Genomic DNA, 14,502 nt, shown 5'->3' with positions numbered 1-14,502 from the left:
TGTCAGTTTCCTTTACTGTTTTTACAGTCCTGTGGCAAAATCCGATAAATCTCACCCATGTTTGCAGCCCGAATTCAATGTGATAGGATAAAAGGGCAGATTACTGGGAAATAATGGTAAGAAAACATGCATTTCAAAAACAAAAGACTCATACGAATAGGTTCTTTTTAATGAATCAAAATCAGCGCAACCAATTTAACCAGATTTACAAACAAATGACTCTTATGAACTGGTTCTTTTTAGTGAAAGAAATACATTATAGTGTAATTTGATTTCCAAACAAATGACTCCTATGAACTGGTTCTTTTTATGGAACAAATACATTATAGTGGAATTTGATTCACAAACAAATGACTCTTATGAACTGTATCTTTTTACTGAAACAAATACATTATAGTGGAATTTGATTCACAAACAAATTACTCTTATTAACTGGTTCTTTTTACTGAAACAAATACATTATAGTGAAATTAGTGTAATTTGATTCACTGACAAATGACACTTACCAGTTCTTTTAGTGAAACAAATACTTCATAGTGGAATTTGATTCATGAACAAATGAATCTTGTAAACCAGTAAACAATTTTTACATTGGTTGCTCTATACATTTTAAAACGAACCAGTCCATAAGAGTAGTTTGTTCTTGAATTGTGTTGTATGTTTGATTCACACAAAAAAATAAACAGTTCATAAGAGTGATTTCTTTGTGAAAAATAATTTTTGTTTCACTAAAAAGAACCATTTCTAAAGAGTCATTTGTTTGTGAATCAAATTCCTCTAATTCCACTATAATGTATTTGTTTCTCTAAAAATAACTGGTTAATAAGAGTCATTTGTTCGTGAATCAAATTCCACTATAGTGTATATATATATAATGTATAGAGCAACCAATGTAGTAGCCTATAGGCTACAATTCACAAAGAAATTACTTTTTTCAACAGGTTCTTTTTAGTAAATCAATACAGCACTACCAATGTACTATGATTCATAAACAAATTAATCATGTGAACAGATTTGATTTAATGAATCAAAAGCAGACAGCGCAACTAATTGAAGCTGCTGACCTGATGAATTTGGCCACTTTAGCTTGGCTTTACTTAAAAGTCATTAGCACCCGTGAAAGACCATTTTGAAAGATAAATAACTTATATTTTTGAAGTCCAGTCTTTGCTGTAAAGCCAGTTCTTTCATCAGATCCCTCTCCTTGGACCACTGAAGTCTGGCCATGTGGACATAAATACTCCAGAAACCTGGAATGGGAAGAGGAAAACCAAGCCCAGACTTTTCACAATCCAAGAATATTCAAACACTCTTACCAAAAGTGTTCTAAACGGATGTGCCCACTGAGTTAATCACTATATTGTCTTTGGCAGAGTCAAATACAGTATGTTAGTGTCTCCATAGCAATATTAATTTGCAATTTGGTTTGAAAGTAAGTGCACTACAAATGCAAAAGCAAATGGCGTTTATGCTGCGGCGCTTATATTTTCCCTGCCATCATCATCATCATCAGCAGCAGCTGTTCTCTGACTCCAGCAGCTGAGCCTGGCTGGCTGTAAGCAGGCCTGCTCTGGGCTTTCCTCATGGAGACTTGGAGAAGGGAAGGACATGAATGCCTGAGTGACCAGATGGATCAGACAGCCTCAGGGAAGCCCTCAGTCACCACGCTTCTCTGTTCCTTTCAGTATCCTCCAGCACAAGACTTCATTCAGTATGACCAAAGAGAAACTGCCAGAGAAAGATTTCAAATATTGCCATTTTTAAAGTTAGAAAGATTTTGGAGTTCTCATGTGCCTCAGATTGTTTCTCCTCAAATTCTTTAGAAGAAATAAAATGCATTAAATTATATCTAAGAGTAGCTATATACTTTAAAAAAAAAATCTATGATCAATAAGTTATGACAACATATGTTTTTACATTGCTTTAACTCATCAAAATACGTTAAGCAATTTCTTTTTTTGTTACAGAAGATTCAACTCATTTTTTAAGTCAGTTTATTGTAATTTAAGTTGAAATGACTTAAACATCCAAGTTGATTGATTTTTTTTTTTTTTTTGCGGTGTACTAGTTTTAGTCTGGTAAGCCTGATTTGTGAACAAATGATTCTTATGAACCGTTTCTTTTTAGTGAAACAAAAACAGTGCAATTAGTGTAGTGCAATTTACTGTATGAACAAATGACTGAACTGGTTCTTTTTAGAGAGAAAAAATGTAGTATAATTCACTAACAAACGACTCTTGTGAACAGGTTCTTTTTAGTGAATCAAAAGCATACAGCACATCCAATGTAGCCTGATTGAAGAAATGAAATGCATAACATACATTATGAGTAGCCGTATAGTATTTTTGTTAAAGCTGCAGTCCGTAACCTTTTTGGTCTTCAAAATTTACAAAATGTAATTAGCGAGTCCATCATGAATCCATTTTCCAAACCGTGTTTTTGTCTTAACCTGAATCACGGTACCTGCAATAATTAAATGTTAAATTACACAAATATACTTTATGTATTTAATCTCACTTTATTAACCAATGTCTTTGCTGCTGACCTTCGATGGTCCAATTCAACCATACTAATAACAAGCAAAAATGACTAAATAAAAATGTAGTTTGTGTTTCTCTGGAAGATCTGCTCAGCCTCATACAGTATGTCAGCTTGACCAGTTACTGAAGTGTGTCCAAGTTCCTGGTTACTGTTGCGTCTCTTGTGTGTAATTATGGCATTGGGTGTGAACATGAGCATGTCAAAGCATTCAGAAGAGACCACCAAACAAATTTGTGCCAATATGCAGCTCAAGGAAAATAAACAGAAGAAAGAAAGGTACAGTTATAGTTTGATTTGACTATAATTTTTCCAGCATTTTAAACTTCTTAATCACATAATTTGGTCTGTTTTTGATAAATACCTTTGAAGTTTGATAGATGTAGATAGATAGATAGATAGATAGATCAACATAACATACGTTGATCTATCTATCTTGATCTATCTATCTACAGTATCTATCAAATTTTGAACTTTTTTCCACAATTACCAGTTTTTATTTTTTATTCTGAAGTGGAAACAGGCTTCATTAGATGTAAACAGATAAATCTTAAAGTTTAGTTTTCCGTTCTCTCTGTTATGGAAGCCCAATAATACTTGTGACTTTATATCCTCCAGTTTTGACTTAATCTCACAATGTGAATGTATTTCTTAATTTAAACTTTATCTAATGCAGATCGACCTCTTTTAGTCTTTTACTCGGGGTTGGAAGCAGTTGAATTGGCTCTCTCAGTATCGCTGCACAATACAATCTACTAGAGAAAAAGAGTTTCCACACCATAAAAACAAGCCATTTCAGTATTGTATGCTGCACTGAGCAGGGCTGTAACGGAGAAAATTACTCTACTTTATCTCGCTTGTGCATTACGCTTTCCCAAAAAGTGTGCTTTAGAGGTGTTAGAGGTGGCTTGTGTTGTGCATCGGGCTGATATGAGGTGTCGGTAATGGAAAACAATAGCCGGGAATAATTATGGACTTCCATGACTCATTGGTCCTGGGCTATTGAGTCATTCTCCATAAGATGAGAGATTTGATGAGCTGCATTCACAGCGAATCTTTTAGCATTGTACGCTCGATTCTTTTGACTACTGACGTTGTTTGCTATAGTAAAGAGCTTCTATTGTTTTGCCTGTTTCCATCACATCAGAAGCAATTCAACACCAGCTATTATGATTAATACATCACACTAGCTGTTGTCTCTTAAAAAGTGTCCGGACAGTCCTTTCTGTGGATCAAGTTTCATTTGAGATATATCCAGCTGCAGACCCGCAGCACCACCAGTTTCAGAACCCCAGTGCCAGAACCCCAGCGCCAGAACCGGAAGTGAGGGAGGGGCGGAATTATTTACAATGACACAAGCATGGTTATTTTTGCAAGTATTTAAAAATATTAAAAATTGTTGCACCTTTTAAATAATATTTAGGGTATGTTTTTATTACACAGTGAGTCACTGCTCGTTGTATGAACTATAACTGGTATGTGACAAATAAAGAGCAAGACAGTGCTCGTGTTGTTTGAAGACGTAAGAGTGCGCGCGCGCGGCCGGGGCTCTCTCTCTCTCTGCTCGTTAAGCGCCCTGTCATGCGCAGCAGTCATTCTATTCCGCCAAAAAGCGGACGATCTGACGGGTTTTAGAAGATTTAATACAACCTGAAACTAAAAAATAGACCCGACCTCTATTTGAGACCGGACTTATATTTACCCAGACCTGCAGCCACACCAGGCTTGTAAAGAGACAATCGTCTATTTGGGACTCGGCTATTATTTGAAGTACGGTACATTTTTATGGTTTCTTTTAAAACAATGCCGGATTTTCTCTCTCTTTTTAGATTTTTGACATTATTTTACATAAAGAAAAATGCATGCTGCACATGTTCTTGTGAAATAAAGTATATTTTATATAAAATGACCATAAGTTTCAAGCTTTATTTTCACGATCAGGAAGTAACTCTCATAATACAATAAAACGGATAACTATATAGAATTATATTACACAAAATCAATGTTTTAAATGCTTATTGTACTATACCTTAATGTATCATTATAATAAGTATAAAGTATGACATTTCGTGTGTAATAATGACGTTTCGTGTCTAAGCAAATTACGCTCCAAAACGTTAGGTGGCGTTACTCGGTTTAGAACGTAAGCTCCGCCCCTCACTTCGGGTCCTGGCGCTGGTGTTAGAACGTAAGCTCCGCCCCTTACTTCCGGTTCTGGCGCTGGGGTTCTGAAACTGGTGGTGCTGCGGGTCTGCAGCTGGATACTATTGATTTTTGACTCGACTACGGTCCGGTTAGCAAATCTCTGAAATCACATTCAATTGCTAAAAGGTAACGTTTAGGAGCTTTCGTCAAGTAATAACTTTGTCTCCAATAAAAGCAGACATTAAAGGTGGGGTATGTGATTCTCTTTTTTGTCCATTTTTTCAAAATAACTGAAATGAAAATTAAGCAATTTAATCATCTGTGGAACGGGCTAGGACTCGAAAAACTCCAATCTGAGTTTTCGCTCGTGCATGATTGCGCGTCACTGTTCTTCGAATGGGTGGAGTCAGGGTCAGCGTTGGAGGAAAGAAGGTAGGACCATTTGAATTGTGTATTTTCAAAATTTGCATTTTCAAAATCACATACCCCACCTTTAATGAGATATAAACGAATGAGAATAGTATTTCTGTGATGGGTCGGTGTTAGATGAATTTGATATTATCATATAACAATAATTATAAATGTGTGAATATATATATATATATATATATACTTTGTGTGTGTGTGTGTGTGTGAGAGAGAGAGAGAGAGAGAGAGAGAGAGAGAGAGAGTGATATATATACATGAAATTTTAATTATATTTAAATAATACAAAAATATAATTTAATAATTAAATATAATAAAAATTGTCAAATGTTTATTGGTCGAATGTGATTTTTAGAAAAATTGTTCTTCAATCTTTCAAAGAACATAAAAACAATTTTAAAAGGTGTATTTGGAAAATTCAGGTCTTTTATGCATTTAATCCACAATGTTTCCACAGTAAAGGTGAGAAGAGGAATCTGTGCTGTGCTTGGGAATGTTCTGATACGGATAGCGGAATCAACGGTAAGCAATCAAACCATGTACTAAAAACAGAAACGTTTTTTTCCTTTGCCTTTTTCACAACAATTCCTGTTCACACGGCTCTGCGAAAATGACTAAAAACACTGTATTATGCATGCCAGGCCAGTAGTTGGCGATGTCACTTTTTAAAGAAACACTACTCGACACATAATACACATGTGGATGAAGTCACTCACTGTTTTCACAATTATGCCTTGTCGTTTAGACGGAGGCTGTAACGGTATCGTTTTCAAAAACTAGCACTTTGAAACCCGTTTTCAAAAGTTTGCGTTTTGAGGCCCCCAAACGCCGTTGTTGTTTAATTGAACTGCCAAAACCCATAAAAAGTTTTCAGTTTTTAGTAGAAAACGGTGTCATGTAAAAGCCCCCTTAGTCAGGGGACCTACTAAATAATGGCTTGCATCTAATTGAATCTGGTTGATAGGAGTAAAATGCTGCCAAAGAAAAATCAATACACTCTCTGAAATGGCTAATCAGAGTCTTGAATGACAGTCCCACAGAGTTCCCTTAAACATGGTTTAGTTCAAGCAGCAGGAGAGGAGATAATAGGCGATGTAGCCGTTTTTTTTCTCTGAATGTTTGCGGCCCTGTGAACCTGTGTCTAATTACACTGTTGCTTTCACCTGCTGCTATGGGAAATTCTCTGTAGGGATCTGGAGGCATCCATTATGTGCGGCGCAAACATTTGTCTGCCACAGAGTCTAGCTTTCTACCCAGCATGCCTCAAAATCACCTCGCAGTGTGTACCGAGACTGAAAAGAGCGACTTCCTGCCAATCACTCAGCGTGTAGAGGTTTCTCTACACATACAGACATGAGCCCATGCTTCATTTGGAATTTTTTTTTTTTCTGTTTAGACTGGTTATTCGTGTTTGTTTGAGCTTTTTACAATTGTTTTGAGTGGAAGGTGAGAATTGACTTGCTAAGCAGGCATGGGATTTTACAATCAGATACAAAATTAATGTAACTTCATCTGGTAACATTAAAGATGTAATCACATTCGCAATAAAAAGAGAATACTAGCAGGATTCCAATATTTTACCTATAACAAAACAACAGAACAGCTCCAACAAGAAGTAGGCGGGACTTAATTTTGTCCAATTGGGAATTGATTGGATGGCTGTGATTTGCCATTGGTCGATATCATGTGAGTGACAGGTTGTCCCGCGCTCGTGCCAGTAAACACGTCATAAAAGAAGAGAAGAGATGTCGCTGCAAGAGTTTTTTGATTAAAGATTATGAGAGCAGAATAATAATACTAATAATAAAAGTGCAAGGATGAATCATTTGTAATAAATAGTGCAATATTCCATGAAAAACAAGAATTGTACATTTTGATTTCATGGTGACTTTAGGACCATAGTATCTTACCCACAAAATTTTACGGGATTAAATCTGCTCTCTGTTCCACCTGTCGCTTATTATTTTAAATTACACAGCATTTAAATTTTTTTCTGAGCAACTTCAAGCAGCCTCGTGGCGAATGTCAACAAGAGCACCGTAAGAGTCAGGACCGCCACTGACTATTACTGTAGATGCACAAAGGACACTTCACTCACAACACCACTCTGGTATTGAGTCATATGTGCTCAAATCATATACCATTATGGTAACTGATACCATTACCAACCCAACTCACTGCAATGAACTCTTGAGGAAAAAAAGAAGCTTTTCTAGTGTTGAACTTTTTTCTTTCAAAGATAAAGAATGCCACTTTAATGGTAGCATTGGGCCTTATTTACTGATCATTTTGCACATATTGCTTATTTAAGCATGCAGAAAAGTTCCAACGCAACAGGTGCGTATGCACAGAAACCTCTTACTGTCATTGTTCATCATTGTTGGTGAATCCAGGTTATTTTAAATGAGGCCGAGTGTGTCTGCAACTAGTAATTTGCATAAAATACAGCCAGGGCATGTCCATATAAGGGCTTTCCATACAAACTCAGTTCAATTCATGATTGTGTTTTGGAGCTTATCAGTTGCAAGCTGTGTACAGGATGCAATTAATTTTTTTTGTTAATTGTTACTCAGAAATAATGAATCATTCTGTTTCACTTACCTGTAGACAAGTTATTAAAATTCTAATAATATTTCTCCAAATAAATAAATCGGCTTAAATTACTAGGCTGTGCTGGTGATTTTTGCATATGTGTGGTTTTAGTTAAAATGTTGTTTTTTCCGCAAATTAACTTATTAATAAATCATGTTTTGTGCGTGAAAACATTCTAGCTCACAAGGAAAATCAAAGCTTAGAATAGTGCAAATCTTTGATATTTTTCCAAACTCCAGAATTTGGCATCTTCTAAAAATGTTGTGAAGAACATTCATATTGCGTATTATGTGAAGGTCTCACAGGAGGAAAATATCAGCCAGATGTTGTTTACTCCAGTCTCATTAGACATACAAGTCTACGACCATAGTAGAGATTTGATTTCTTTTTATTTAAAAAAGCTATGGCATAAAACAAAGACGAAATATATAAGATTCTGCCTTATATCTTTCTTTCAAACTGAGGTTTTTGCAGTGAATGACACAGAAGCAGCATTTTTGGTTCCCCAAAAAAAACCTTTCAGTGAAAGATGTCAATAAAGATGTCCAAATGTCAATAAAGAACCTTTATTTTTAAGCACGTTAACAAGCAGCAGAACCTGATTTCACCAAGTAAAACACATTCTTGGATCAACATCTTTGTTGATCCTGAAACAACATTCCAATCAACCAATCAGATTTGAGGGACAAGTTTACAGTTTGTGTCAAGTTTAGGCTTACAACTAGGTTATAGGTGCTTCTGCATCAGTGTTATTCACTTTTTTCCCTCTTATTTTAGGGATAAGTTATGGGTAGGGTTAGATTTAGGAGTAGGTATATGGTTAAGATTACATTTGTTCTCAGATTATGGACCTCAGTAAATCTCTCCCTGCTCACCAGAAGTTAGAAGTTGAACACATTTGCATTTAAACCCTTCACCACTCACCTTCTCTGAAGCAAACGGTGAGTCATGCCGAGTCCCACAGCGTCGGAGCAGCTTTCTGAAAGATGGCCGTCGAGTGGGACATCGATCAGAGCCGGGCCACGCTGGGCTCAGACCTGACATTTAAAAACCGGACCTGTGATTAATCATCGACCTAACAGGGCTCAGACTTCACAGCATTTGTAATGTAGCCCAAGGCAGTGCGAGTGTTTAACACTGATGTTAGACATAACCATGTTAAACAATAATGTTTATATTTACCCAAATGCCTGTGAGGGTGACATTTTCTCAAGGCAGGTATGGAATTAATATGACGCAGTATAGATTCGGCCTTAAATCAGCTAATCAGGGTTTATAAGATTACTTTAAAATTACCGGCAGGAATGTTGCAGTTGGATCATCGAAATAGCCTTTCCAGTTATCCTTTTGTAGGAGCGTTTTCAACATTAGTTCAAAAAGTGGTAGTGTGTTAATTTACACCTAAATACAATTGAAGTAGCAATGAATAATAGTGATAAAGCTTTCCAGAAAAACTTATTTGGCTCTTTCATGAAGACAGAATTTTGTGACCAAACTACATTTCCCATCATTGTCTGTGGCAGCACAAGATCAAAAATAGTGCATTCAAATCCATCTGGGAAGTTCGTATTCATGAGTTGAGAAGTTGTATTCATGATGTCAGATACAATCAAATTTTTGGATTATATAATATGGTTATAGGTGACCATTTAAAATGCATTAAAACACGACATATGCCAAACGGATGGTTTGTTCAGCTGATGCAACATTGAATACATTGTTCCAAAAAAACAAACAGATTGCACACCGTCTCAGGTTGGGATGAGTAAGATTTATTTAAATTATTTTCTGTTTCAAATAATAGCTGATATTTTCTCAGGGTTTCCACAAAATATTAAGCAGCACAACTGATTTAAACATTGATAATAATAAGAAATGTTTCTTGATCAGCAAATCAGCATATTAGAATGATTTCTGAAGGATCATGTGACACTGAAGACTGGAGTAATGATGCTGGAAATTCAGCTTTGCATCACAATAATGAATTACACTATCAAAATAGAAAGTTCACTTCAAATTTTAGTAATATTTTACATTATTGCAGTTTTTACTGTATTTTTTCATTAGATTATTGGTGAGCGTAAGAGACTTCTTTCCAAAACATTTAAAGATCTGATCAACCCCAAACTTTTGAATATTTGTATATTTTTTAAACAATTTTTTTCCCCCACTTTCTTTTTAACAGATAAAAATGCATTTCATCGATACCGGGAGACTAAACAGAAGGTTAGGCACAAATGCAGTTACTTGGATGAGAAAAACTTCATTTTGTCCCCTCATTTATTTGCTCAGCCCAGGTCGTGTGTATCTGGAGCAAATGATGCATCAGATGGAGCAAACTCAAGATGGCAAGCATCACAAATCACTCGTGTCCCTGCTAAATCTGCCAACCTGAATGTGAACATTACCAGTGAGAGATCAAGTGCACCAGACCCGAGATGTGTACCCATAAATCCCAGTGTATCTAGTGATTCAAAGACCCAGAGACAGAATATTGCCAGTGAGAACTCAATGCAAGTACATATCGTAGAGTTAAGCAGGATTCTGCCAATGATAGAGTGGATTCCGGAAACGTCTCACGAGCAAATAACGGTGGAAACCAAAGCCTGGCGGTGCGACGGATTTGTCACGGCAAACCATGAGACAAGGAGTCCTGAAGCTTTTCGGAAAGAGGCATCTGGACAAAAACTTGAATGGAGCCATCGGCGCCTGGCTAAGGTGGCACACCTCGGGTCATCATTGCCCGCCGATGGCCTGCCAACCGCAGCCAGACACAGGGTGGTGATCCGGAGAGTGGCACGAGTAAGAGGTTACAGAGGGACTCAGATACAGGGCAGCCATGAGGAACGGAAGCTCGAACCGTTACCGAATCACAAAGACCTGTACAATATCTACAGTCTGTCAGCACTACAAAATCAGTATGAATGTCTCTGTAGTCCTTTCCAACCACGGTTCAGACACAGTCCAGTGGGAGACGCCGCACAGAAACAGGAAGGACAGCGGAGAGAGTTTTCTGATGCAATTGGGGTAAGATTGATGGAAGCTTGTTTCCACCATGGAATAAAAACATTTTCTTCACCAACTCTTGAGTTTATATCTCATAATTCAGACTTTTTCTCACAATTCTGAGGAAAAAAAGTCAGAATTGCAAGATGTAAATGTGCGTTCATGCCATGTTGTAATTATTGCAATTATAAGATTGCGATGTTTACTTTCTCATAGAACTCATTACAGCTTAACTGGGAATTTCCGGAGAGCTCCCACTTGTATCACGTGACCTCTTTACCACCTGACCACTGCAAATTCATTTTGTCATTGATTTGCAACTTGAAATTGCAAGGTATAAACTAAAAAAAAATTCAAAAAAAAATTCAGAACTGTGAGATATGTTATTTTTTATTCCGTGACAGAAACAAGCTTCCATACGTTGATGTTCTTAAACAATAGGATTGTTTTGGTCTAAAGGGCAAGACCATTTTGCTGCTTTTGAGATTCCCGAATTTGTTTTCCATCCACTTCTTTCTCAGACACGTCAGTTGATCAATGTCCCGACTCGAACACCTCGTCTTTAAAACACAAAGGCCAAATTTTCCAATGGTGCGAACTGAATGAAAACCAAAACAATGTGACACAATGAGACTGCTTGTTCACACTGGGAAACCTGCAGTGCAGATTGATTGTTTGAAAGATATCGACCTGTTTTGTTGTCGAAACAGAAATGAATGATTTTTTTACACAATCAGCCTCTATTTGATTCCAGGTGAATGTTGGGACATGGACTTGTAGCTATTGTTAGCTGCAAAGTATTACAGGAGCAATTTAGACTCTAAAAATGAAGCGCCTGTGTTGTGGTATTGGTTTTTGGAGGGCATGCTTAATATGAAGTAATATGGTTAAAAAAGCATCAGTACATTGCAATGCATCGGCCTGACAATGAAAACTCAATGCCTCCATTATAGAATTGAATTATGAAAAGCAATTACTATAAAAAAACTTAATTATACCCATACAGAATTGAATACTACCAACATTAGCTTAAACAGTACAGCCTAAATAGCTATTTGGAAATTGTTCATTATTTTCCATGCCTAAAAGGAAATTTAAGCAGCAGAGCTTTTTAGCATGTTTTTCTTTCTTTAGAATAACTTGCACTAACAAAACAAGTACAAAACAAATAGACGAGGATCACATATCAAGGAAGCAAATAGGATCAATTTTGATTTCATGTTGAGTTTAAATGACCTGATGAACTTCAAATAAGAACTACTGAACCATAAAGTGACCGGAGCATGCCAAATGATCCTTTATTAGTGTGATTTTCATGCCCTGCTTTTTTGTAATCGCATTAGATTTACCTTTAAAATAAGCTCTCAAAAGATAAAAAGACTTTCCTATGCCCATGTGGCGTGTTTCACGGCAGTTCGGCAATGGTTTCAGGAGAGCACTCAGATTGGAGATATAAAAAACGGGGGAATCTCAGTGCAGGAGAATGTGTTTCCCTTTGGAAATGAATCAATCCTTGTGATGTGGCGAGAGAAAGAGATGTTCCCTTTAACCCTGTTGAGTGACAGTAATAAATGGTGGCTGGTGAAAACGCTCCATCTTTTCTGAATGCTTGTTTGTCTGTTTGTTGCTCCTCAGGACATTCGGTATCAGTCAGGATGGCCGAAGAACCCCGAATCCCCTCCACCTCAACACCAAGTCACTTTCTCTCATATTTTACAGGTTCTCCAGAGCAAACCAGGCAACTTCTCAGAGGTCAGGGGCCAGAGAACCCACAAGGCTCTTTAAACGCTTCTTTGAGCGTTTAATATAAGACGCCCTTTGCTTTATTTTCCGTCCACATCACCGAAGTGCTGGCCAAAGAAAAACACCACAGGCTTTAGAATATATTTTTTTTTAGTCAAACTTTAATTTTCATCGTCTCTACAGTGTAAAAGGTCATGAATTCATGGATTCACGTTGATTTTGTGGTAAATCCATTCAAGAGTATCCAAATAAATCATTTAGGAATGATTGTCGAGGTGGGATGGGAGAAGAAAATATAGGAATCAGAAGTTAAAAAAAAAGTTTTTGAGGTTGACATTAACAACCAAAACGTCTGCATAACATATAGAACATAAAATAAATACAAACACTTAAAAAAAGATCCATTTGTATTGTACAGTAAACCAGTGTGATACTACAGCTAAAATCAAAGAATGTCAATGATAAATACAGTACAATATGTACTTACAGTATGCCATCGTACACCCACAAACCCCCAGCCACACATACATGTACAGCACAAACACAAGAAAATAAACATCTATAATCTCTAACAAAAATTACAGTCATGTGCATTTACACTGTACACACCATGTTTCTTTTTAACACTGCTGCAGGCGCTGATCGTTTTCATTTAGAATTTATGCTTTTTGTTTCTTTCTGCATTTTAAAGTGCAGCTATCCCAGACTTCTGTGTTTAGTGCTTTAAGAATAATATACCATTTATCACACCAATATATTATATATGTATATATAATAATAAAAATAAAAAATACATACCATTTGAGGGGAAGCCAAATAGGAATTTTCTAATGAGATAAGGAGAAACACATTATTGCTCTTTTAAGGATCGGTCACATCAGCAGGACAAGGGGAACCATATATTTAATCAAGAACCAAAGGAATCTTCTGGGTTACTTTATGGGCTTGTGAGATCATAATCCGGACCTGTGGATAACATATACCGCCGTTGAAAAGTTTGGGGTCTGTACGTTTTTTTTTCTTTCTTTAAAAAAAAAAAAGTATTTCATGCACACCAAGGCTGCATTTATTTGTTCAAAAAATACAGTAAAACAGTGATATTGTGATCACTTTTTATTATTATTTTTTATACATTTATATTAACTGTTATTATTTAATATTTTATTAGATATAATTTATTCCTGTGATGCAAAGCTGAATTTTCAGTATCATTACTCCAGTCTTCAGTGTCACATGATCCTTCAGAAATCATTCTAATACGCTGATTTGCTCCTCAAGAAATTATTATTACTAATGTTGAAAACAGCCACTTAATGGCTTTGTGGAAACCGTGATAAAAAAAAATCTGAAATTTTTGATGAACTGAAAGTAAAAAAAAAAAGCATTTATTTGTAACAGAAATCTTTTGTAACATTATAAATGTTTTTATTGTCACTTTTAAACAATTTAATTCATCCTTGCTGAATAAAAGTGTAAATTGTGGAGCAAGAGTCTACAAACTACACAGTAATTACTTCAGAAACACAACCAGTTCCTCAACCTAAAAAAAGTACATCCCACCTCAAAAAAGCTTCTTAGACAACTTTACTGAAAAATTTGTAGGCGTAACCAATAATGAGCTAAACATTTCTGCTTCAGCCCACATACACTAGGCCTCCATTTTAAGTGTATTACTCTAAACACATTTTCAAAAAATGAAGGACAACTTGAATTAGTGGTCATTAATGTCTACATCTAGCCTCGGTTTAATGGCGTTAATCTAAAGATAACCCAGAATATTCCTTTAAACGGCACCACGACATGACTGAAACGCAGTGCCAGAGATATGAAATATAAATTAGCACAGAACTGCATCTTTTCAAAATAAATTTACGCAAGTGACTAATTTATATCCACAACTTTACACGTGAGGTATCATGGTTTGTTTTTAAAGATCACAGGAGAAAAGGTGGCGTCTGAATCATTATTTCCTTAACATTTACAATATCGTTCATCTATGAAAGGTTTGGTGGCCATTAAAACAGTGTGAAACAAATGTCTATGCGAGTATCA

The 14,502-nt window shown here is 36.2% G+C and overlaps 2 protein-coding genes across 3 annotated transcripts in view; one reads left to right on the top strand and one right to left on the bottom strand.

The window, feature by feature from the left end:
• The first annotated feature begins 2,738 nt into the window (after positions 1 to 2,738).
• LOC143752079 (uncharacterized) lies at positions 2,739 to 13,028 on the top strand. Its single transcript, XM_077245062.1, has 4 exons — positions 2,739 to 2,817; positions 5,567 to 5,631; positions 9,887 to 10,728; positions 12,343 to 13,028. Exons 1-4 carry the CDS (start codon positions 2,783 to 2,785, stop codon positions 12,490 to 12,492), a joined length of 1,092 nt encoding a protein of 363 aa, XP_077101177.1. The 5' UTR covers positions 2,739 to 2,782; the 3' UTR covers positions 12,493 to 13,028.
• Positions 12,536 to 14,502, bottom strand: part of plppr5b (phospholipid phosphatase related 5b) — a 63,961-nt gene continuing 61,994 nt past the window's right edge. Inside the window, exons 9-10 of one of the 2 annotated variants that reach the window (XM_077245064.1) lie at positions 13,249 to 13,277; positions 12,538 to 12,889 (exon numbers count right to left, since the gene is read on the bottom strand). The gene's annotated coding sequence lies outside the window, so the exon portion shown is untranslated. Of the gene's footprint in view, positions 13,278 to 14,502 lie in introns of both variants that reach the window. The other variant, XM_077245063.1, reaches the window with a different exon arrangement.

Source organism: Siphateles boraxobius, unplaced genomic scaffold (assembly GCF_051911475.1).
Source record: "Siphateles boraxobius isolate OS27281-9 unplaced genomic scaffold, OSU_SipBor_1 26, whole genome shotgun sequence".
NCBI classification, from domain to species: Eukaryota; Metazoa; Chordata; class Actinopteri; order Cypriniformes; family Leuciscidae; genus Siphateles; species Siphateles boraxobius.
The sequence above is the reverse complement of the archived record's forward strand: the minus strand, read 5'-3'. Positions and strand labels throughout refer to the sequence as shown.